The sequence below is a fragment of the Cololabis saira genome, chromosome 18 (genome assembly GCF_033807715.1).
Source record: "Cololabis saira isolate AMF1-May2022 chromosome 18, fColSai1.1, whole genome shotgun sequence".
NCBI lineage: Eukaryota > Metazoa > Chordata > Actinopteri > Beloniformes > Belonidae > Cololabis > Cololabis saira.
The window spans coordinates 2,113,446-2,140,200 of NC_084604.1; the positions used below are offsets into that span (position 1 = coordinate 2,113,446).

Sequence of the window (26,755 nt, forward strand, 5' to 3'; positions counted from 1 at the left end):
TGGCTGCAGGTGGCTGTAGGTGGCTATAGGTGGCGGCAGGTGGCTATAGGTGACTATAGGTGGCTGCAGGTGGCTATAGGTGACTATAGGTGGCTGCAGGTGGCTATAGGTGACTATAGGTGGCTGCAGGTTGCTATAGGTGGCTGCAGGTGGCTATAGGTGACTATAGGTGGCTGCAGGTGGCTATAGGTGACTATAGGTGGCTGCAGGTGGCTATAGGTGGCTGCAGGTTGCTATAGGTGGCTGCAGGTGGCTATAGGTGACTATAGGTGGCTGCAGGTGGCTATAGGTGACTATAGGTGGCTGCAGGTGGCTATAGGTGGCTGCAGGTGGTTATAGGTGGCTATAGGTGGCTGCAGGTGGCTATAAGTGGCTATAGGTGGTTGCAGGTGGCTGCAGGTTGCTATAGGTGACTGCAGGTGGCTATAGGTGGCTGCAGGTGGCTGTAGGTGGCTATAGGTGGCGGCAGGTGGCTATTGGTGGCTGCAGGTGGCTATAGGTGGCTATAAGTGGCTGCAGGTGGCTATAGGTGGCTGCAGGTGGCTATAGGTAGCTGCAGGTGGTTGCAGATGGCTATAGGTGGCTGCAGGTGGCTGCAGGTGGCTATAGGTGGTTGTCATGGTGGTCTCTTTTTGAATATTTTTTCCCTATTTACCTGGGTTTTTAGAGAATTTAGAGAACAAATGCTTAATTTGCAAAAAAAAAAAAAAAAAAACATGAAATCCCAGACAACTTGCAATGGATTTTTTTCTTTGTTATCATATAATATGGTGTACATCATATGTCATATCAACAGGGAAAATTTCAGAGTAACTTTTATTTAATATTTATGTCGGCCTTAAAAAATGACACAAATAATGCTTAATTTCACCTTAAAAGTTGGTATTTTGCATATATATATACATAAAAAAGGCAATGAGCCTCCACTATATCCTTGTTTGACCCTTGACTATCAATCTACTTAATTTCCTCATCTTGATTGCCTACTTACAAAAAAAAATAGGAGGAAATGGTCCAATAACTGTGCAAGATGGGCAATTTGGCGGCCATTTTAATATGCAAATCAGAAGGTAAAAAACTCAAAATTTCACTCGGGTACCGGTTTTTTTGGACTCAGCAACCTTGAAATATGTAAGGTAGGCCGGTTCCCGACTTGTACCCATAAATGTTCCTTACTTCTTATAAAAGGCATTTTTTCTGAAATCCGTCTAGACCAGCCTTTTTCAACCCTTTTTCAGTCATGACACCTTTCAAAAGTGAATAAAATCTCACGACACCCCAGGGTAAAATATAATTAAAAACCACACTGCATCGCTGTAAATGCATATGACGCGCATGTATGGTGCGCGTCGCCGCCTAGCCTACGGCGTACCCTATGTCATAGGCTCTGCGTCGTTTTAACGCAGAACCATAAATCAGGCTTCACTTTGAACGGCCGGTTCACACCGACGTCCAGCGGTTGGAATTCCTTCGTCAGACCTCCCAGAATAACAGCCAAAACAGCGTTCATATTTTTCACTTCTTTCTTTACATTGTCTGTGAGATGGGTGCGCATAGAGTCACAGATTAGCAGCGATGGGGATGTGTGGAAAAAACCACCAGGTTACCTTACATAGACCTGCCTCAGCCACTCATCATCATCCCTTCATCCATCCAGCCCTTTTCATTTGCCTTTATAATGACTCCGGCTGGAAAAGTCTCTTTAGGCAAAGTCTTGCTTTTAAAAATCACCATAGTTTCTGTCCATCAGCGTGGCAACCAAGCACAACAGTGAACGATGACTTCTCATACCCCGTTGTGCGGATCGCCACCCTGCTGGTCCCCGTCCTCTCCACCGTGTGATTCACCGGGATGTCGAAAGTCAGCTGGTCTCTAATGATGATGGTCTTTAACACGTCCGCAAATCACGGGTGATTCACGCGCCCGCTTCTCCCTTTAACTTCTCATGGTGGCTGCAATTATGTCTGCCTTACAATAATACAATGGGCGCATATTAAAAAAAAAAAGAAGATGTTTATATGCGCCTAATGGTCGTCAAAATACGGTATCTTATTTATTTATTTATATATTTATTCATTCATAGGCAAAAATAATGTATTTATGTATGCATTCATATATTTATATATGAAATGTCAGAATAGGTAATTTTTTGAAGACACCCCTAAAGCAGTCAGGGGACACCCCAGGGTGCCGCGACACCCCTGTTGAGAAAGGCTGGTCTAGACTATAAGCTGAATCCCATCGACGTAGGACATATTTTCTCATCAACAAAACATGTTATTTTATTGTCTGAAAAATGGTTCAAATGTTATTTTGTTGTCTGAAAAATTGTTCAATGTTATTTTATTGTCTGAAAAATTGTTCAATGTTGTTTCATTGTCTGAAAAATGGTTCAAATGTTATTTTATTGTCTGAAAAATGGTTCAAATGTTAATTTATTTTCTGAAAAATGGTTCAAATGGTATTTTATTGTCTGAAAAATGATTCAAATATGTTATTTTGTTACTTGAACATTTTTTTAAATTGTTTTGTTGATGAGAAAAATATGTTTCTTTATTTTTCTTATTGTTGTGAGGGGGGATATATATTGTTTTTCGGCACTACCTTGTTCTCTATAGCTGAAACAACATGAATTACTCCTATGTGGGATCAATAAAGTTCTTATTTTTGCCATCTGAGAAAATTAAATATATTATATTTGGTGCCTAACTGTTTCCCAAGTATATTAGTGCGTGTGTGAATGAATAAATGAGACGTTAAACGTCAATGTATTTGTAGAAAGGCGCTTTATGAAAATAAGTTAATTTACTTGTATTAGTTTACAGCGCAGTCTTGCCTCATCCAATATGGCGGCGGCGTTGACGTATCGCAGCAGCTCCATGGAAGGAGGAGGAGACATGTCTATGGTTGCCATGGCAACACCGTCATCAGCAGGCGACCAAACATGACAAACGGCGCGAAGTAAAAGAGAGTTGAAACGTGATTGTTTTTTTCTGGCGAAACTGTGAACAAATATGCAGAAGTGCGGCTTTACTCCGCTGCTGCGATGACGCAGTCGATCGTCGTTCAGGGTGAGTCGTCTCGGCTGAAAACGGCATTAAAGTGTGTTCGCCTTTGACAGCTTCTTTCTCTCCCGGCGTCATTAACAGTAATAAAGACGGTTACACCTTTACATGACCACCGTAGTTACTTGCATTTATTTCTTTTGACGCTATTTGGAGAAACGTGTGGTGTGTTTGTCTGTTTTTTTCATTTGATTTATTTTATTTTTGTACATGTAAAAAAAAAAAAAAAAAAAAAATACTTCATGAGAAGTTTAAGAAAACAAAACAAAGAATGTCATCCTTTAAAACTTGCTATCTTGATTTACATGTGCCAAAAAAGGAGTAGGAAGAAGTGTAAACTTATTTAGTCCTACCCCCATTCACTGATCATTTCACCTGTATTTATAAATACTCACACACTGTACTCACACTGCTAAATAACATTATTATTATTATTATTATTATTATTATTATTATTATTATTATTATTATTATTATTATTATTATTATTATATACTGTAATTATACTCACACACATACTTATACATGCATACATACATACACATAGTTGGATATTTCTATATATTTGTACACACATGCCCATATAAATATTTATATAAATATAAATTTACATAAATATACTTATTTACACTAAACTGCATCTGCTCTATATTTATGTATACAGGACTGTCTCAGAAAATTAGAATATTGCGATAAAGTCCTTTATTTTCTGTAATGCAAAGATGTCATACATTCTGGATTCATTACAAATCAACTGAAATATTACAAGCCTTTTATTATTTTAATATTGCTGATCATGGTTTACAGCTTAAGAAAACTCAAATATCCTATCTCAAAAAATTTGAATATTCTGGGAATCTTAATCTTAAACTGTAAACCATGATCAGCAATATTAAAATAATAAAAGGCTTGCAATATTTCAGTTGATTTTTAATGAATCCAGAATGTATGACATTTTTGTTTTTTTAATTGCATTACAGAAAATAAAGAACTTTATCACAATATTCTAATTTTCTGAGACAGTCCTATATCTACTTACACACATAATCAATCATGTGTTTTGGGGTGTTTTCCAGTGGGCCAGTGTGGGAACCAGGTGGGCTGCAGGTTCTGGGACCTCGCGCTGCGCGAGCACGCGCACGTTAATAAGGTGGGTGCCGTCGCGCACGCGCACAGCAATCAATCGATCTATCGATCGGTGCGTCTGAAATGCCAGCCTAAACAGTATGCAACGTGAGGGTTCGATAGGTGGTTATTCAGACACTGTTCATGAGAGAAAACAGCAGACGGGAGAGAGTTGGCTTTCCAGCAGAACTTTTACCGAAGCTCCGGCATCAGAAATCACCATGACAACCACAACTTCCTGCTTTCTGATCCCCACGTGACTAAACCAACCAATCAAGAGCCAGGAAGGTAAAACCAAATAAACACATTCAAGAGAGTGTTTTAACTGTTGTGCTCAGTACTGGAGTTAAGGGATGATGGGGGACGGCATCCTCCCTGAAAAAAAACGGTCCAAATCATCCCCCCTGAAATAAAAACGGTCCAAATCATCCCCCCTGAAATAAAAACGGTCCAAATCATCCCCCCTGTAAAACTGCCACCCCCCCTTTCCATCCCTTATGTCATTTCATCAATGAATGTGGTTTTACTGCTATTTCAACATTTAGAGTCATCACCAGAAAAATAACACCAGAAATATAACTTATTTGACAATTTTCACCTGTTTCAAGTAAATTTTCACTTGAAATAAGTAGAAAAATCTGCCAGTGGGACAAGATTTATCTTCTCATTACAAGCAAAAAAATCTTGTTCCACTGGCAGATTTTTCTACTTATTTCACGTGAAAATCTACTTGAAACAGGTGAAAATTGTTGTTTTTTCCAGTGATGAGTCTTGTTTTAAGTGTAATGAGATTGTTTTTACTAAAATGAGACATTTTAACTAGAAATAAGACAAATATTCTTGTTAAGATTTAGAGTTTTTGCAGTGATCCATGTTACTTATCCTGTGAAGGACAGAGTCATATTGATAAGTTCAGAAAAGTGTTTTTTATTGTTGTGTTTTGATGTATTTGATGTAAGCCCAGTGGATATTTAAAGCTTACAGAAGGCTGCATTTAACTGCTGCTATGTCATTCCTGCAGTATTTCTGCAGGTGTTTTGGTCACTGCTATTATTTGTAATATATTATATTATTTGTAATCAGCACAAATTATCTGTCCCCATATGATAAAATCCACCACCCCCCCTGATTTTATTTTACAACTCGAGTACTGGAAACAACAGAAAATGAAGTAACATAAAAAACTGTAAGGCTCATTTCAAGACACTGTTAATGTGTTCAAAGGAATTACGTGTGATTTAATAGGGAAAATAAACAAAAGAAACGTTGCTGCAGCTCAAAGGGATGATTACCCAGAGGAAGAAATTACTTTAATACATCTCAGAGAAAAAAATGAAGATGGAAGATGATCAAGAGTAATTTAAGTTACTTACTTACCAATAAATTACATTTATTAATAAATTACTTGCCAATAAATTACAGTATATTGTAAAATGGTCAAAAGATCATCCTTTAGATAGTCAATGGCTGGACTCAGAGCAAGTGTTTTGCAACGAACTAGAAATCTCAGAGTTACCATTTATTAGTCAAAGTATCAAACGTCATCAATGTTTCAAAAGCATTAATATTAGCACAACTTTATCAGCTTGGTGGGAATTTCTTAAAGTAGCTAAAATTTCACTTTTTCCATGTGACCGTACACCCATATGGAACAACCCAGACATCGTGAAAAATGATAAAAAGATGGTTAACTTCGTTCAATGGAGAGATCAAGGAATACGGTACTTACAGCACGTAATTGGGGGGGCAGGGGGGAGGACAGTTTGTACCTTTCAATACACTTATGGTTCAATACGGAGTTAGCAGGAGTAAATTTTTAGAGTATCAACAACTCAAGGCCATAATAAATAAAACATACAAAATTAGACAATTAGACTTACAACTTCCCGCTAAGATAATAGATTTATTAAATCTAAGCAATTTAAAGTTGTTATCAAAACTCTACAGGTTAGTGTCTAAACTGGACGATTCAGTCTCTCTCCCGATCTCTAAGTGGGAGGCGGATCTCTCTCTTAATACCGACCAGCTTTCTTGGTCACAAATATGCTTAAATACGTTTACTATGACTAAAAACCCAAACTTACAACTTATACAGTATAAAGTTCTTCATAGAATACATTATACTGGACAAAGGATGTTCCAGATGGGCTTTGTCACCTCTAATATCTGTTCACAGTGCACAGAGAACACCCCAGATAATTATATGCATGCTTTATGGTTCTGTACACCGGTACAGAGGTTCTGGAAGGAGATTTGTGAGGATTTATCCACATGGATCGACCACAGAATCCCAGTGTGCCCCACGGTGTGTATATTAGGTCACCTGGGAGACACTCAAATAGATCCTAATTGGACACACCGGGTTCTCACTGCCTTATGTATCGCAAAGAAAACCATTCTAGTAAATTGGAAACAAAAATCCAGTTTATGTATTAACCATTTTAGGAATCTTTTATCAGATCATATTAGTAGTGAGATAATGTCTGCCTCCACTGAACAACACTCGGCTGAATTGCACTCTCTGTGGTCCCCGATTGTTGGCCTCGTTACCTAGTGGGGGCAGGGGGGGGGGTGATCTCGTAGCCCTTGGGGTTGGGGGTCGGCTTGGGGGGTCTGGGGCGCGGGCCTCTGGTGGCCCCTGGGGGGCGGTGGGTGGGGCCGCGGGGTCCTGTCCCTGGCCAGTGGGGGCCTTGGGGGCCTGTGGGGGGGGGTACCTCATGGCGGTGGGGGGGGTGGCTGGGGAGGGCTCGGGCGGGGGGCGGTGGCTTGGGCGTCTCCGGGCCTCCTGGGGGGGGCTGGGCCGTGGACGTGGGGGTCCCACCCGGAGGGCCCGGTCCTGCCTGGGTGGGGGGTGGCTGTCTGCGCTGGGGGGGCATTGCTGCCTTGGTCCTCCGTCGCTGGGCTGGGGCCAAGTGCCCCTGCGGATGTGGGGACTCCGTGACCCTTGGGGTGTCCGCCGGGGTGGCCTCGGGGGGGGGGGTGGGGCCGGGTCCGGAGATCGGGCCTCCCCTGACCGGGGGGTGCACGGGCGGGCGCGGCGGCGGGGTGGCGCCATTCCCAGGTATCTATGTCTTATGTTGTCAGTATGAATGGGAGGATGTTGGACCGTTTCCCCCTCCGTCTGGGGGCTCCGGCGGCTCCGGGGGCGCCCGTGGAGGTACGGTGGGGCCCTTGCCCGGCTCGGGGGGCCGGCCCCCGTCTACTGGACGGCCGGTGGGGGGACGCGGGTGTCTTATCAGGGCCGGCTTTGCTGGTCCTGCCTCCTGGCTTCGGCCTCCGCTCCCCCTCTTGCCCCCCCTACACGATTCATACGCACATAGGCGAAAGGCGGGGGGTCCGGGTCGTGGGGGGCACTGTCCCGCGTGGCCCGGCACTCCCCGCCTCACGGTTTTAACAGCAAACTAGACACTGCACATTCAACACTTTATAAATACACTTGACAAGGACACGTAGTTCGGGAGGGGGGGGGGGGTCGGTGTCAATCGATACTTGGCCCTCCCTCCTCCCTGTTTTTATGGCATTAATCACATGCACTCAACACAAGGGGCGGGAGGGGGTCCCACATCACCCGCGTTCCCTCACCGGCCTGGGCCTCGGACAGGTGGGTCGGGTTACCCGGGCCTGGCGGGGCCCGCCGTGCAGCCTGGGGTGCCTTCTGGCGGTGCTGGACCCCCCAGGGGAGGGGGAAACGGTGCGTGATTGTATGTCTGTGTCGGTGAGAATGCGGTATGGAAGGGTCCTGCCATGGAGGATTTGAGCCTCCATTGGCAGGACATCAAAAACTTAATAATTTATCAATATTATATTATACAAAGATGGTTATTATTATTATTATTATTATTATTATTATTAGTATTATTAGTATTATTATGTATAGTATATTATATTATTATTAGTATAGGTATCGGATAGGTGAATGGATGAATGAATGGGATGCCTGGGTCTGGGGCCCTCCGTTGTCGGGCCTGCGCGGGTGTCGCCTTGTTGGGGGGTTCCCTCTCTCCGGGCCCGTCTCCGGTCCCCCCCGCTGCCTCTACGGCGGGGCGACCCTCTGGTCTTGGAGGGCCACTTTCGTGGGGGACGGGTGCGCCTGCCCGCGTCGGCGGCCGGGGCGGCTCTGTCTCTCCGGGCAGGCTGGCCCCCTGCCGGGTGGGGGTCGTTGGCCTGAAGGGTGAGGGCCTCCTGGCCGCGTGTCCGGCCCGGACCGGGTGGCCGGGGATTGCCTGGGTCGCGGTCCGCCGCCGCGGGATCCCTGGCTGCTTCTTTCCGCGCCGTGGGGGCCCCGCCCGCGGGCCCCCTCGGCCGCCGCCGGGTGGGGGGGGGGCCTCGCAGGCGGTGGGTTGCCTCCCTCCTACTTCTCCCCTCTGTGGGGTTTGCCGGTGGCCTGGGTTCCGGGCTCTTCCTTGTCGGCCTCTGGTCTCGCGGTTGGCGGGGTCGCTCCCCCCCCTCCCCCACTATAGATACACTTCAGGTGGAGCTTTGTTTGGTTTATTACACACACACACACACACACACACACACATACACACACACACACACACACACACACACACACACACACATATAGTCATTTAGTCACATGCACACACACACACACACACACACACACACACACACGCATGATCATATACATACACACACACACACATAGACATACACACTGGCTTGTTCACCTGCATGCTGGCTCTCTAGTTTTTGGGTTTAGGTAGCGGTAGCGATAGCTTAGCTCAGACTGCGATCAGATCTCAAGATTTAGGTCGATTGCTGTTCTAGTTTTGGATGGCTCCGTGCCGGTTTCGTGCTTTGTTTGTGGTTTTTTGTTGCAGATTTCCAGTGCTTGACGTGTGTCTCCGTGTGTTCCTGCTTCCTGGATTGGCAGTGGATGTCGTCACCCCCCCCCCCCACCCCCTCCCCCCCCCAAAAAAAAAAAAAAAAAAAAAAAAAACACTGGGTTTGTATGTGTATATTTATGTATGTGTACGCATATGTGTGCGTATATATATGTATATATTACATATAGTAATAATGCACATATATACACTTTTGGTTTCTACCGTCATGGTATCAATCAATAATATGTGTGCAGACAAGGTAAAAAAAAAAAAAAAAAAAAAGTAATTTAAGTTAAGAATTCACCAGAATAAGACTCACAGCTGTGGTCACGGGTAGAACCCCCGCAAATAAATCATCTCTAAGCCCCTGGAGGAACTGCATTCTTTGTGAGGGAGGAATCCGGCCAGCGGGTGTGCCGGTAGTGCAGCGTCCCTCCCCAGGTCGCCATAAATCCTCCTCATGTGGAGCAGCTAAGGGAGAATCTAGCTCCCTCCTTTATAAGTATATTTTGAGACCCAGAAACGTAAAAACTCAGAGAACCTGCAAAGCCTCGTGTGACCAGCAGGGGGCGCTGGCACGCTCTGGTTCCCAAGCAGGAGGACCTCTTGTGTTCGCTGTACTTGCTGTGCAACAAGGCTTAGGTTTTTAGCATCAGAAAAGGCAAAAGACATGAACAAGAAAACAAATGAAACGGTTTTGTTTGACGTGACGAGTTGGAGTGTGAAGGGAGTGATTCTGTGGTTTGTGTCAGATCAAAACAACCGCTGAGCACCAATATTTGCTGATCAGACCAATCAATGAATCCCCAGACGGAGTCACGTAATACCCACGCAGGACTTTTTCCACAAGTGTTTCTGACCAAAAGCAACCGCACACAGTTTAGGAGCGCTGCTTAAATCAACATCTCCTCTTTTTTTAAGGGTTTTCCACTTTAACTGCAATAACCATTAGTGAATGATTTGGTACTAAAGAGACGTTTACAGGAACCAAGTGGAAAAGGTCCCAGAGTGATCTAACGTTTAAGCTGTTTATGGGTTTAAACGCCGGCTCCTAGTTAAATGGATTCATGAAAAATAAAACGGCCCCAACTGAAGACCTGGAGCAGACGGTGGACTAGTCCTCCAGACGGTGGACTAGTCCTCCAGACGGTGGACTAGTCCTCCTATATTTAACGCTGTGACGTGTGTAACTTGAATTCTGTAAACTGTTCAAATGAATATGGTTTTGTTAGCGCGGCGACGCACCTGAAAGTGAAGCAGCATCCCCATCTCCGTCAGCTTCTCCGTCTCTCCACCTCCCCTTCCTGCCGTATTTATTGTGCTTCTTTAATTTGCACTTTCTTATGAAGCTTCAGAGTCAAACCGATGTCTCAAATGGGAATAATGTCCCATTTGGTCCCGATTAAGCTCTGGTACCTCATAAATCTGGGGCTCTGGACTGTCAGGATCTATTGTCAGAGGTCCCTGGATGCATCAGTAAATCTTCCACAGCTGTTTTCCTTCTCCTCCTGTTTGATTAAGAACTCTGTTTACACATTTCTTTGTGGTGAAAGTCATTCTCAGTTGCTCCCTTTAATATTAACAGAACTAGAAGATGACACTCAGAGTTTCAGAGCAACTTTCAATCAAAAACAAACTCCGTAACTAAAACACCAGTGAAAGGGGACTCTTCAAGTAAAACCTGCATCATGTCCAGCGTTCCCAACCACAAAGAATTCTGACTTCATCAAGCCATGTTTTTAATTCACACCAGAACCCAGTTAACGGGTCGGCTGGTGCAAGTGAGATATTTATCAGCTCATTAGAAACATAAGCTCGTTGTGAATTTGATGGCAGCAAATGTCTCCGAGTGGAAAGGCTGGAAACGTAAGTGGAACTGAAACCACAGCTGGAGGAACCTCTGCAGGCCTCGGTGTGGACTGAACATATCTACGGTTTTACGAGGCCTGCTCCCATCCGGACGGGCCTGCATCCGTCACCACATCCAATTCAATTTTATTTATATAGTGTCTAATACAACAAAAGTTGTCTCCAGACGCGACGAGACCCAGAACATAAACCCCTGAGCAATTATTACATAAACAATGCAGGTAAAAACTCCCCTAGGGGGAGAAAAGCCTTAAGCCAAACAGTAGCAAGAAAAACTCCCCTTTAGGAGGAAGAAACCTGGACCAGGACCTGGATCATAAGGGGGGATCCTCCTGCCGAGGGCCAGACTGGGGGTCAGGGACGTCAGCAACACAGCAGGCAGGTGGAAGCAGCAGCAGGATGACCGGGGGGGGGCGGGGGGGGCAGCAGGCAGGTGGAAGCAGCAACAGGATGACCAGAGGGGGGGGTGCAGGCAGGTGGAAGCAGCAATGGGATGACCGGGGGAGGGGACCACAGGCAGGTGGAAGCAGCAACGGGATGACCGGGGGAGGGGGACCACAGGCAGGTGGAAGCAGCAACGGGATGACCGGGGGAGGGGGACCACAGGCAGGTGGAAGCAGCAGCGGGATGACCGGGGGTGGGGGACCACAGGCAGGTGGAAGCAGCAGCGGGATGACTGCGGGTGGGGACCACAGGCCAGCACGCAGCTCCCGAAGCTCCGGCCCAACCAGGGGTGCAGGGTCGGGAAAGGTTGAGAAGGGGCAGGGCCAGGAAGATGAGTCTTGACGGACAAATCTCTCCCCCGCCTGACCGGGCCGTTACCCTGCCCCTCTCACTCCCACGCTGCAGGTTCCGGTGTTGTGCATTCAGAGATGCTCTTCGCCACCAGCAGAGGATGCTGCACCATGTACAAAAGAGAAAAAAAGAAAAGGGGGGCCAGCACAAGAAACTACAGGAGCGATCCAGGAGCAATGGTGCTGGAACGGTCCCCTATCAGACCGGACCGGAACGGTCCTCTATCAGACCGGATCGGGACACGTCTCTGCAAATCGTTCCTATTCTTATTCTACTTTTCACTGTGCAGGTTTTGTAGAAATGGTTTTCTATATGGTGCTTCTTGTTTGAATGAAATCCCATCCCACAGCTGTAACGTGTGCTCTGGTCCTCAGGGGGGGCTGTACGACGACGCCCTCGGGAGCTTCTTCCGTAACGTCGACTCCAGGTAAGTTGAACACGTCACAGAGCTTCATGTTTTTTTAATATATATGTGTGTGTGTGTGTGTGTGTGTGTGTGTGTGTGTGTGTGTGTGTGTGTGTGTGTGTGTGTGTGTGTGTGTGTGTGTGTGTGTGTGTGTGTGTGTGTGTGTGTGTGTGTGTGTGTGTGTGTGTGTGTGTGTGTGTGTGTGTGTGTGTATATACATGTGTGTGTATAACGTTTATGTGTTGACATCAACTTTTAGGAGAAGTGATGGGGTCGGGGGTCTTGGCGGGAGGATCCAGCATCTGAAGGCCAGAGTAAGTTCAGTTGAACTTTAAAAATCCCAACCTTTTCTGGTCTTCACAGTTGATTAGATGAACTCAGAATTCATCAATAACTGCAGAAAATGTGTGAAAAGCACGTTTACGTTGCAGCTAAAGATCAGAAATGGTGATGATCGAGATGCTGCACATTTGTGAGTGAGGCCGGGTGGAGCCCGATCAGAGACGGCCGGAGTTATGAAAGGAGTTAGGAGGAATGTTAATGTGAATCTGCAGGCGTTGCTGGTGGACATGGAGGAGGGCGTGATCAACCAGATCCTGCAGGGCCCGCTGAGGGAAGTGCTGGACGATGCTCAGCTCCTCACAGACGTGTCTGGCTCAGGAAACAACTGGTGAGAGACGGAGACGGGCTCACCGCGGGGGGGAGGGTGAGGGTGGGGATCAGGGGCGGGGGAGGATGTCAGGAGATCCGGGGCTTAGCCCCCGGGGGGTGCTCAGGTTGTGAAAATGTGAACAAAAAGCACTGGACAACTTATAAATTCAGACCCTTTTACTATAGAAATGTTACACTAGTTACAGTAGACAGCAGCTGCTTGAACTGGTTTCTTTCGTCCTCTATGACAGTAAACTGAATATTTTTAACATGTCTAAAATATGTCTAAAACAAGACATTTGAGGATGACATCATGGGTTTTGATAAAAAAATAAGTGACATTTTTCATCACCAAACAACTAATCAATTCATCAAGAATCCAGATAATAAGTGTTAGTTGCAGCTCTACTAAGCAGCTGCTTGAAGTCACTGGATCCAGGAAATCAACTGCACATGCCTCCCATCCACTAAAGGAAGAAAATATAAAACAAAAAAGCTATTAAGATTGATCGGAAACTCAAGATGCAAAAAACACATAATAAAATACTACTACTGCTAATACTTTATACTTCCACTACATTTCAGAGGGAAATATTGTACATCTTCTGCTCTACATTTATTTGACAGCTTTAGTTATTTTTCAGATTCCCTTCCTGTCCAGTAAAAAACCATGTATCTCCAAATGTTTGTGATAAACTGAAAGGATTAAGTGTTTCTTTATGAGTTGAGAACATTCTCCTACTTCTTCATAGAAATAAACTATTTTAAAACTCTTAAAAATAGATTTTCTGAGCACATGCAAAGAAACTGGGATTTACCGGGATACCTTAAAGAAGGAAGCCAGGGAGCGGTATATGGAGAAAATAATGATTATTAACGGTTTGGATCCATATGAAATCCCTACTAAAGAGTGGAAGTACTAAAGGAGTGTTTGGCAGCTGCTTTGGTAAATGTTTGACTCGCCATGTGTTTCAATAAATTTGTATAATAGTACAACATACAGTACATGTTTTGTATCACTCTTACTTTTTTCTTTTTTGACTGCTATATTATGCTGAAGAGGCTCAGAGGCGTGAGCAATATTTTTGTTTTCCTTGTGGGATTATTTTTTTCCTCTGCAGCTACAAATAGAGTTAATATTTTTTACTCAACAAACTAGTTTTATCTGAAGATTGGGGTTAATCGCACCGCAGAGAGCTGGCCAGCAACTGCGTTTAGCTGGAGAAGTGGGGAATAAAACCCGAATGAATGATCCAACCCCGGTCTGTGTGAGTGACTCTTTCACTCTTTTACTCTGTTATCTCAGATACTGGGCCTCCGTGGTTCTGCCTCTAAGCAGGAAAGCGGTGAAAAGTTAAACCATTAGTGATCTTTTCCCCACGTCTGTTGTGTGGAGCTGCTGCAGCTACAACACAGCGACGGGTTACCATGGTTACAGAATAACGGAAAGTAACGATTACAAGCACCGGTAGGCTAAAGGCTGAATTAAGGTTCTGGGTCAAAACAACGCAGAGCACACGCCGTCACCGTGACGCCGTCGTGAACCTTCGGACTTCTCCGTCACTCCATTTCTCCGCGGTGCAGTACCCCCGCGACTGCTAGTTAGCGATCTTTTTCTGAATGGTTTATCCGACTTTTTCCGGTCACAGTGAATCAAAGAGATAAGGACAACTATTGTACAAAAAACCAAAACAAAAAAAAATCACACATAAACGAAGAAAAGAGCGTTGAAAGTTCACGACTGCTTCAAACCGGAAACCGGAAATGCGTTGCTTCCAAGCGAACCAATCACAGCCCTCTCCGTCTGCGTTTGGTCTGCGTCGCCTCCACGCGTAGTTACAATTTCTGGGAGGTGACGTCAGTAACGGCGTCACTGACGGCGTCAGTGACGGCGTGTGGTCTGCGTCGACGTGTACCACACGCCGTAGGCACAGCGTCGTTTTGACGCAGAACCAGAACTCAAGCTTAAGACAAAACGAAGAGGGAGCTCGTCTGTACATGCTCTGGTTTAGTTCTACTGCACCATTTTCCTGTCACGTTTTTTAGAGGGACTTCGTCATAAATTAGTAGTCCAACATACTTACTGACAAAATAAAAATCTCCTCCGATAAAACTTTTATTTTCTTGGGTTTTTCCGCTGCTTGGGCCATGACACCAGCTTCTGCTGAGCTCTGATCTCCACGCCCCGCCCAGCTTTGGTCTGGACTACGAATGGGGAAGGAGGGGGAAGTGACGTATGCCGTAAAGCAGTGAAAGCCGTAAAAATGTGTAGTTTTTTAGTGTGGCAGGGTTCCTACCATGCTCCTCAAAGTTACATAGTGCCAGTGAAGGAGATACAGACCCCTCAGACCATGACAGAGGAGAAATTAAACCTGTTGGAAGTTGATGTTCCATCACAATGATGATGATGAAATATGATATTAAGGTGGAAAAGTTACATAGTGCTGCTTTAAGTACATTTTGCTGATAATACTTACATACTTTTACTTCAGTAAGGTTTTGAATGCAGGACTTTTCTTGTAGTGGAGTATTTTCACAGTGTGGGTGTAACGTTACTTTGACTGAAGTAACGATAAAGGATGTGAATACCAGCCCTGGTGAACATTACATGACTATTTTTCCCTTGTTTCCTCAGCCAGAGGGCAGATATCAAACACCAGCAGCCCGTTATTCAGTATTTATTTTTATCATTATTGCACTGGCTTGTTTGAATTCTTATCATGTAACGTAACATTAACCTTGCTGTCTTTCATTTTCATTGCGGTTGCTGTTGTTGACGTGAACGTTATTGATTGCCAGCTAGTAAATCGTATCAGTCACATGTCACGTCACTAATTCAATGCAGTTAGGATGAGTGTTACAAATGTGAAGATTCACAAACCTGAAATATCATCAGAAGCCATTTGTGAGGGCGGGTGAGGGTGAGGGTGAGGGTGAGGGTGAGGGTGAGGGTGAGGGTGAGGGTGAGGGTGAGGGTGAGGGTGAGGGTGAGGGTGAGGGTGAGGGTGAGGGTGAGGGCGGCGGCTTCCACAACTGTTTTACAACCGTCACGTGATCTTATGACACAGAGGCTCGTGGGTGGGGAAGGAATTCAGAATATTTAAGGTGACAAATATTTCCCTTTTTTTATTTTGTTTCACCCAAATACAAGGATGAAGAAAGAAAAAAAAAAAAAAAAACAGAAGAAAAAATTCACATAAACAACAAGAAATATGTGTGAGGAGGTTAGAAGCCTCTATAGGCTTATATGAAAACCACGCCCAAACAATATGCTAAAGTTAAGATATTAACAAATATAAAAATCACAATTACATATTCAATGCACAAACGGAACATTTCCTGTAAAGGAAAAAGTGAAAAACAAAACAGGGAGTCCTATTATTCTAAATCAAATGACTTGGAGAGCAGAGCATTCTTAAGTTTCTTTTTGTACATGGACAGTGACAAAGATAAATCAATTAAATGTACATAATTGTTCCACATGATAACTGCACAGTATTTAATAGAAAACTGACCACTGCATCTTTTATACAATGAAAGATGAAGTTTCTTAACCTGTCGGGTTGAATAACTATGAACTTGGGAGTTATTAACAAAATAGTATCTAAAACCATGAGGTTTTTTTTCTTGTACAGGTGCCATATTTATGAAATAATAAAAAAAAAGTGCAAAACACGGGTCACCACTGGCTTTAAGTGAGTGCGTTTACATGGGAAGTTTAATTCCTCTTTAATTCAGACTTGAAATTAAATCTGATTTAAAATGAGTAAAAATTACCATGTAAACACCTAATTCTGAATGAAAAAAGCCATTCCGAATTAGACTTAATTCCCAAGTAAGTGTCTGGTTTATTCTGATTTTAAATCTGAATAGAATAATTCCAGATCATGTTTACACTCATTCCTCTTTAAATTAATCCCGGTCTTTCTTTCTGCTCATTCTCTCGCCCGTCTGTCTCCATGATCTTATATTCCACTGGGCTGGTTTTCCTAACAAAGTTTCAAGATGCAGCAGCAGTAAACGCTGGTCAAGAGCAGAGACCATTTATTTAATAAATAGAAATAATAAAAAGAACAGATGGAAACAGGAAACATTAAAATTGTGAACTTTTCAAAGTTGTAGCGGCTAAGTTAGTTTTTCTTCCGGTAGTTTAACTTCCGGTCCCCCCCTATCCAATCAGAACCTTCCCAACCCCCAGACCTGGAGAGGAATTGGAGAAAGACCATCAAACATGTTTTCAATCACTGTGTTTCCATGCATCAATAACCCTTTTAAAACCCGAATATTGGCAATAACCCAAATTTGCACGGCCATGTAAACACCAATAACCCCTTTGAATAACCAGAATTTGCTCATATTCAGGTTTTTAAAAACCCCAATATGACCCCTGGGTTACTCCTTTAAAACCTGAATATTGGGTCATGTAAACACCAAACGGAATATCCCCATCAAACGGAACAGGAATTAGTTTTCTGCACATGTTCTGTTCACAAGGAATCCTGGTCTTTTGAGTCCAGGAAGTTCTTCTAAACACGGAGAAACCAAGACCAGGAGGAGACTAATCACTTCATAAATGTAATGAAGGATATGAACATTTCTGCATTTGTAGACGGTAGAAAGTACCGGGATAGAAGATTTACAAGAAGGTGAGAGAAAAGTTGCGTGAAGCAGCATTTGTTTTGAATTTGGATACAGGAAGAAGAAGAGGAAATGACGGTAATTGTGTCATGATGTTCTCCGTGCATCGCTGGTTTGATCCAGATATCCCAAATGATTAATTACCATGTAAACGGAATATTCCCAATGTTTCAGTAACCGGAATATTAGCAATAACCCGAATTTTGACTGCGTGTAAACGTAGTCCATATAAAACTCAATTCGGAATTACTATTTCCATGTAAAGTCGAAGGAAAATAGTTTAATTCTGAATTATTTAATTGGGAATAATTAATTCCGAATTAAAAAACATCATGTAACCGTGGCCAGTGTGTGTGACTCTGGTGGTTTAGTTTGGTCCAGTTTGTCCTTGAGGACGTTACGTGGAATGAAGGGCAGGGCTCTTGTTATGCACATTTCCCCCCGGGCCGTCTCTGGTGCACGTGCAGTGGAGGTGCGGATGATTCACTGGGAGAGTTTCACTTTCAGCGCATTAAAAGACGCTCCCACGAGATTTTTGCGAGTATGAGCTGTCACACGAGTCACCCCTCCCTCAACCGCTCACTCAGCCCGTCCCTCACCGTCTTTGTTCCAGGAGTTTCTCACACTTTTGTCGTGGGGTCCTCCGTCCGTCCGTCCGTCCTGAACACTACATGTCATCACCGCCCCCGCCCCGTTTGAGAAAACACGAGCAACGCTCGGACACTGCCGTCTTCACGGAGAGGTCTTTGTTTGGCGGGGAGGAGTTTGGCTCAGAGGCGTTTAATGTGCTGATAGATATCTTAATGTGTTACACAGTTAAGAGATAAAAACCTGTTCTACGTGAAATAATTACACTGACGGCAAAGAAAACAGTTTGGGGGGGGGGGTCACGTGCAGAGGATCGTCTCCTTCCCAGTGTCTCATCTGCCCAGCTTCTTCAGAAAGAACAACTTAAATGATCAAATATACTGTTTGATTTGTTATATAACAACATTCATGCTATATTAAATAATGTGTCTCAGTGATGTAGAACAATAATGATAATAATAATTGGACATCAGCGGTCTCATTCTGTTCTAAACAAACAAAAACATTAAATAAAGAAAAGAAATGTACAGGACTGTCTCAGAAAATTAGAATATTGTGATTTTCTGTAATGCAATTACAAAAACAAAAATGTCATACATTCTGGATTCATTACAAATCAACTGAAATATTACAAGCCTTTTATTATTTTAATATTGCTGATCATGGCTTACAGTTTAAGAAAACTCAAATATCCTATCTCAAAAAATTAGAATATTCTGGGAATCTTAATCTTAAACTGTAAGCCATAATCAGCAATATTAAAATAATAAAAGGCTTGGAATAAAAAAAAAAAACAAAAAAAAACATTTTTGTTTTTTTAATTGCATTACAGAAAATAAAGAACTTTATCACAATATTCTACTTTTCTGAGACAGTCCTGTAATATAAAAGAAACGTGTGTGTGTGTGTGTGTGTGTGTGTGTGTGTGTGTGTGTGTGTGTGTGTGTGTGTGTGTGTGTGTGTGTGTGTGTGTGTGTGTGTGTGTGTGTGTGTGTGTGTGTGTGTGTGTGTGTGTGTGTGTGTGTGTGTGTGTGTGTGTGTGTGTGTGTGTGTGTGTGTAAGACTTGAGAGGTATGTACACAATAAACAAAGACAGTTACAAGTGAAACTGTAACTGTATTATCTTGTTAATACCAACTGATTTGGTACCCTGATGAGCGTGACGGATAAGGAATCCCAGCCAAGCAGCGGCTGCTGAAGGGACGGCTGACGTCACCACCATCAAAAATCTATAACTATTATTATTTAAGCATGAACACAAAGTAAGCAGTTATGAAAATAATACTATAAAGCCAATAAATCTAGAGGGAATCGAGAGAAGTAGGTTTATTCGTGCACACACCGTCTTCAATAAGGAGAATAAAGTCGTAACATTACGAGAATAAAGTCGTAACATTACGAGAATAAAGTCGTAACATTACGAGAATAAAGTCGTAACATTACGAGAATAAAGTCGTAACATTACGAGAATAAATTGGTAATTTATGAGAATAAAGTCGTAATATTACAAGAATAAAGTCGTAACATTACGAGAATAAATTGGTAATTTATGAGAATAAAGTCGTAATATTACAAGAATAAAGTCGTAATTTATGAGAATAAAGTGTTAATTTATGAGAACTCTAACAGGAAGAGCATCTTCTCCCTGTGTTAAAATGAGGAATATTGAGCATCTTGTGAAGTTATATTTACATATTTATAATATATTTAATATTACGACTTTATTCTTGCAACATTATGACTTTATTCTGGTAATTTTACGACTTTATTCTCATATTATTATGACTTTATTTTCGTAATTTCCATTTTTTTTTTGTCTTAGTTTGGCCCTTATACTCCGTCGTATGAAATAAACTGCAATGGAGTTTGAAAACCAAATGTGTGTGTGGTTGGAGGGTGTGTGTGTCGTGGGGCGTGAGCCAAAGCGGGCCCAGCAGAAGGTTTGGGAACCACACAATGCAACAAGCAGCTTTTGGCATTTGCAAGACCTCTAAATACCAACCTTTGCCTCCAGGGCGGTGGGACACATGACATACGGCTCGGCCTACAGCGAGCGGATCTCCGAGCAGCTGAGGAAGACGGCGGAGCACTGTGACTGTCTGCAGTGCTTCTTCCTCATCCACTCCATGGGAGGAGGTAAAGCCCCGAACCTACCCGGACCCTCACGGGTTCAGATCCACTTCCTGTTGTTTGGTCTGCAGGTTACACTCCTACACTCACACACTGACCAGTAGGGCTGTAACGATACACTAATCTCACCATACGGTACGATACACGATATTCAGGTCACGATACGATACGATACGATACGATGATATAGCAGTATTTTTTTAACAACCTTGCATGAGGAACATATGGCTGGAAAAAATTGTCTTTTATTTGAAAGACACAAAATACAAAACAATACTGTGTGTTTGCCCTATTGTAACAGTTTGTAATGCTTTATAACTGTTTAAGTTTTAAAGAGAAAGCCAGGCCAACCATTTTCCACAAACTGAACTAAAAGTAAATGTCACGTTTGCATTATGATCTTCAGTTTCATACAAGTACAAATATTTTGCCACAAACTGAAGAGTTTCTCTCATGTAGGATTTCACTTTTTCCTTTTCCAGAAATTTAACAACTAAAATTAAATAAATGAAAGTAAATAAATACATACAAGTTTACATCATAAAAAGATTGATTCATGTTCACCTTATAAGTGTAAGAGGAGATTTATTTTTGTTAAGGTTATTTTGGTAATTCAGGGTTGATTATTTTATAAATATATTCTTTCTATTCTGATGTAAATCAGGGACTATAATGACACTAGTCAGTATATCAGTTGTTAGTATGTTTTAGATTGGGCGGAGTGATACGCCACAGTACGGCACTAGGTGCTGTGTTGATGTTCTAAAATCCTACACTGTTGAGGGACATTAAAGTACACTGGAACTCAGCAGAAGTTTCCCCGTGTTTATCCTACTCACCACCCCAAAAAGGTTTAATTTAATAAGGTAAGGCTTAACTCTACACCAGCCTTACATCAGTAAAAGTTCAGAGCTCAAAACCCTGCAAGAGTCCCGTGATCGGGACCAAAACGGGACTAGTTTCTTCTGAGCGGAGGAAGATTTTGGTCCACGGGTCGAGGCGCGGTCGTCACGCGTGGTCAGATGCGCGTTACTAGTCAACACAATAGATTAATATTAATAACCCAATATCGCGATACACTTTGTCACCTCCACGACACGTATCGCGAAATTTCGTGGCACGATATATTGTTACACCCCTAGTGAACATGTATATGGAGGATTTTTTGTGCCAAAATTAAATAAATAAATACATCATTAATTAATTAAAATGGGAATGAAATATATCATTAATTAATTAAATGTGTCATTAATTAATGAAAATTAGAATTAAATATGTCATTAATTAATTAAAATACAATTCATTTTAAGTCAAAAAATATATTTATTATTTCAGCATTTAATTAATTAATGACACATTTAATTAATGATTTTGTGTTGCTGCGTGTGAATCATGAAATGTAAAACTGCATTTAATTAATTAATGACACATTTAATTAATGATTTTGTGTTGCTGAATCATGAAATGTAAATGTAAAACTGTCAGTTTCACTCGTCAAACTCAGTGGGCGGAGCTAATGCAAATCTAGTGGAATCCACTGCTTTGGTCTGAAACTGGAGGTAGAAGAGGAGCCTTTCTAAACACGACAGCTGTGAGTTGCGTGTTGTAGAGAGTTGCGTGATGCAGCAGCAGGTATCTGCTGTGACGGAGCCGCTGGAGCCGGAGGAGTTCTGCTCAGAGCTTCTTCAATTCAACTCGCTGCTTCTCTCAGCAGCTCTGGGACGGATTTTGACATTTTGTACACCTTGCTGTACCAACATTTGTGGTTAGAGGACCAAGTCTTCAGTGGTTGCCAACAATAACATTTTGGAGTAGAGTAAAGATTTTGGATTAGAGTAAAAATTTTGGAGTGGAGTATCCAAACCAACGTAGAGGTGAATAGTGAATAGTGTAGTGTATCGGAATGTGTTCACAAGCCCTGCAACAATCTATTATGTGGATTCGATTTGCCTTGACTTGATGTGCAGGGGAACCAATGAGGTGTTTGGAATCCGCCCACTGAGTTTGCAGAGTGAAACTGACAGTTTTACATTTCATGATTCACACGCAGCAACACGAAATCATTAATTAAATGTGTCATTAATTAATTAAATGCTGAAATAATAAATACGGTATATTTTTTTACTTAAAATGAATTGTATTTTAATTAATTAATGACATATTTAATTCTAATTTTAATTAATTAATGACACATTTAATTAATTAATGATATATTTCATTCCCATTTCAATTAATTAATGATGTATTTATTTATATAATTTTGGCACAAAAAATCCTCCATTCCTGTCCCTGCCTTTCTTTAATATATCACACTTTTTACACACATTACATAGTTGGCTCCTCATCCCCCCCCCCCCAGATCCAGGCTCAGATGATGCAGACATTATTTTTAAATCACTCATAGCACTATACAACATACTATGGAAGAGTATTAGGGCCATGCAGGAGAAAAAATATTTGAGAGGGGAAGATTTTTTTTTTATTGTGCACTTCAGGAAAAAAGTCGAAATGTCGAGAAAAAAGTCGAAATGTCGAGATAAAGTTGAAATACAATTTCGAGAATAAAGTCGAAATTTTGTAAAATAAAGTCGAAATTTTGTAAAATAAAGTCGAAATTTCGAGAATAAAGTTGAAATACAATTTCGTGAATAAATTGGATTTTTCTCAAAATTGTACTTCAACATTACTGTCGACATTTCAACTTTTTTCTCAACATTTCAACTTTTTTCTCGAAATTGTACAGGACTGTCTCAGAAAATTAGAATATTGTGATAAAGTCCGTTATTTTCTGTAATGCAAAAATGTCATACATTCTGAATTCATTACAAATCAATCATAATCAGCAATATTAAAATAATAAAAGGCTTGCAATATTTCAGTTGATTTGTAATGAATCCAGAATGTATGACATTTTTGTTTTTTTTTAATTGCATTACAAAAAATAAAGAACTTACAACACAATATTCTAATTTTCTGATACAGTCCTGTACTATGGAAGAGTATTATGGCCCTTTTCCACTAGTCCCGCCTCAGCTCGGTTCTACCCGCCACGGCCCCGTCTTGCGCTTTGGCACTCGGGGCTGAGACGGGTAGAGCCGCTCCAAGCCGATACTATTTCTGTAACCATTCTGGCGAGGTTCTATCCGGGCTGAGCCGGGACTATTTCTGACGTTACCACCCTCCGCGCCACTGATTGGTCAGGGGGACGCCGTCATCACCCTCCGTGCCACTGATTGGTCAGGGGCGGGGGCGTCAGACGTTTGAATCAGGAAGCGGTAGTCAGCGCGAGCGCGACTCGCGGCTCACGGCGATTTTATTATAAAGCGAAAAACGTCTGTTTGGTGATCCAACTCTGAGGTGCAGATGTTCATAAACCTGGTCCAAAAGGGCCATTAGAGCCATGCAGGAGAAAAAATATTTGAGAGGGGAAGATTTTTTTTTATTGTGCACTGTTGAAGTAGTAGTAGTAGTAGTAGGAGTTTGCATGTTCTCCCCGTGCTTGCGTGGGTTTTCTCCGGGTACTCCGGCTTCCTCCCACAGTCCAAAAACATGCATATTAGGTTAATTGATGATTCTAAAAAATTGCCCGTAGGTGTGAGCGTGAGTGTGGTTGTGAGCATGGTTTGTGTGTCTATATGTGGCCCTGTGATGGACTGGTGACCTGTCCAGGGTGTAACCCCTGCCTCTCACCTAAAATGAGCTGGGATAGGCTCCAGCAGACCCCCGTGACCCCGCAAGGGATAAAGCGGGTAAGATAATGGATGGATGGACTGTTGAAGTACAATTTCGAGAAAAAAGTGGATTTCGACTTTTTTCTCAGAATTGTACTTCAACATTATTGAAAAAAACAAAACTAAGTATTTAATTGAAGTGTATTTTATTTGTGTTAGTTCTTTAATATTTTAGTTCTAAATTGGAAGATTATTGTGATCTTGACATATTAGAATAAATATATTTTATTGTTTTTCGTCGCTCAAAATACGTATATATGTCTATGGTTGTGAGACCTGTTGCAGCTCAATATTGATCCACATATAAGGCGCAGCGGATTATAGGGCACATGGTCAGCTTTTGAAAAAATTGAAGGCTTTTAGGTGCGCCTTATAGTGCGGAAAATACGGTAACCAAGAAGAGAAGTATTTTCATATGTATTAAATAAATAATTGCTTGCAAAAAGAGTCATGGCATTCTCATGGAAGAGTACCAGTAAACCCAAATTCATTAACTGATAACGCCGTAGGCTCTGCGTTGGTGTAACGCGGAACCATAAATCAGCCTTCAGTGTGTGCTGTGTGTGCTGTTCCGAACACTTCTCTGTTGTGTTCATTTTGCTGGGACGTCGGGTCCCTCCGCCGAGACACAACTTTTGCGGTATGCGTTCATTGTTGTGTCTAAAAATGATGCGCAGTGCCCACCCAATCAGAAACGGTACAGATATTCTGTGATATTTTTTTATATTTATAAAAAAATAAAGGATCCCCATAACCTTTGATCGGGTGGGCAGGACGCACGTTTGGGTGGGCACAGCCCCCCCCCTGCCCCAAAACCGGCCTCGAGTTCCAGTACACAGAGGTCCGACGTGAGGATTATGATCGTATAGTATGAGCAGACGTGAGGATTATGATCGTATAGTGTGAGCAGACGTGAGGATTATGATCGTATAGTGTGAGCAGACGTGAGGATTATGATCGTATAGTGTGAGGATTATGATCGTATAGTGTGAGGATTATGATCGTATAGTGTGAGCAGACGTGAGGATTATGATCGTATAGTGTGAGGATTATGATCGTATAGTGTGAGGATTATGATCGTATAGTGTGAGGATTATGATCGTATAGTGTGAGCAGACGTGAGGATTATGAACGTATAGTGTGAGCAGACGTGAGGATTATGATCGTATAGTGTGAGCAGACGTGAGGATTATGATCGTATAGTGTGAGCAGACGTGAGGATTATGATCGTATAGTGTGAGCAGACGTGAGGATTATGATCGTATAGTGTGAGCAGACGTGAGGATTATGAACGTATAGTGTGAGCAGACGTGAGGATTATGAACGTATAGTGTGAGCAGACGTGAGGATTATGATCGTATAGTGTGAGCAGACGTGAGGATTATGATCGTATAGTGTGAGCAGACGTGAGGATTATGATCGTATAGTGTGAGGATTATGATCGTATAGTGTGAGCAGACGTGAGGATTATGATCGTATAGTGTGAGCAGACGTGAGGATTATGATCGTATAGTGTGAGCAGACGTGAGGATTATGATCGTATAGTGTGAGCAGACGTGAGGATTATGATCGTATAGTGTGAGCAGACGGAGCATCAGAGCATCGGGTCGTGCAGTGTGAAACCATAAATCGTGGGCTGTGAACTTTTGAACTCAGCGATCTAGTTGTGCAGTTTGAGATGGGGCTGAATCAAACTATTTAAAATATTGCACAGTGTCTGCCCAGCTTTACAGAGTGGCTGTGGTTTCCAGGTACCGGGTCCGGCTTGGGGACCAAGGTGCTGAGCCTGCTGGAGGACGACTTCCCCGGCGTGTGTCGAATCGTCACCTCCATGTTTCCGTCTGCAGAGGACGACGTGATCACCTCCCCCTACAACAGCGTGCTGGCCATGAGGGAGCTCACGGAGCACGCCGACTGCGTCCTGCCGGTGGAAAACCAGGTTCCCACTCCCCCTGGCGCCGCTCAGAAACCTCCCTCTACAAACGAGTACTCTCTCCTGACCTGTTATGTCTGCCTCCTCCCGTCCCAGTCTCTGGTGGACATGGTGAACAAGATCAACGCCATGTCCCACGGTGCCAAGCCGGGCTCCGTCATCAGGAGGGACGGCACGCTGGCGTCGGGGCGCGGGGGACTCGCTGGAGCAGAGAAACCCTTCGACGCCATGAATAACATCGTGGCTAACCTGCTGCTCAACATCACCAGGTACATTCTGATCATTTGATTTGATTTGATTTATTTATGGTACAGTTACCAAGAACCAGTGGTCCATGGACATTAATATTTGCTACAGTTACCAAGAACCAGTGTTCCATGGACATTAATATTTGGTACAGTTACCCCAAGAACCAGTGGTCCATGGACATTAATATTTGGTACAGTTACCAAGAACCAGTGGTCCATGGACATTAATATTTGGTACAGTTACCAAGAACCAGTGGTCCATGGACATTAATATTTGGTGCAGTTACCAAGAACTAGTGGTCCATGGACATTAATATTTGGTACAGTTACCCCAAGAACCAGTGGTCCATGGACATTAATATTTGGTACAGTTACCCAGAACCAGTGGTCCATGGACATTAATATTTGGTAGCCTACAGTTACCAAGAACCAGTGGTCCATGGACATTAATATTTGGTACAGTTACCAAGAACCAGTGGTCCATGGACATTAATATTTGGTACAGTTACCCCAAGAACCAGTGGTCCATGGACATTAATATTTGGTACAGTTACCGAGAACCAGTGGTCCATGGACATTAATATTTGGTACAGTTACCAAGAACCAGTGGTCCATGGACATTAATATTTGGTACAGTTACCAAGAACCAGTGGTCCATGGACATTAATATTTGGTACAGTTACCCCAAGAACCAGTGGTCCATGGACATTAATATTTGGTACAGTTACCAAGAACCAGTGGTCC

At 42.8% G+C, this 26,755-nt stretch overlaps 1 protein-coding gene across 1 annotated transcript in view; it reads left to right on the top strand.

The window, feature by feature from the left end:
- Positions 1-2,933: 2,933 nt before the first annotated feature.
- tube1 (tubulin, epsilon 1) overlaps positions 2,934-26,755 on the top strand; it is a 39,668-nt gene continuing 15,846 nt past the window's right edge. Inside the window, exons 1-8 of the mRNA XM_061706916.1 lie at positions 2,934-3,071; positions 4,142-4,215; positions 12,061-12,113; positions 12,352-12,406; positions 12,647-12,762; positions 19,984-20,105; positions 25,582-25,769; positions 25,860-26,032. Coding sequence (XP_061562900.1) covers positions 3,047-3,071; positions 4,142-4,215; positions 12,061-12,113; positions 12,352-12,406; positions 12,647-12,762; positions 19,984-20,105; positions 25,582-25,769; positions 25,860-26,032 — 806 coding nt within the window. The 5' untranslated portion in view covers positions 2,934-3,046. The remainder of the gene's footprint in view (positions 3,072-4,141; positions 4,216-12,060; positions 12,114-12,351; positions 12,407-12,646; positions 12,763-19,983; positions 20,106-25,581; positions 25,770-25,859; positions 26,033-26,755) is intronic.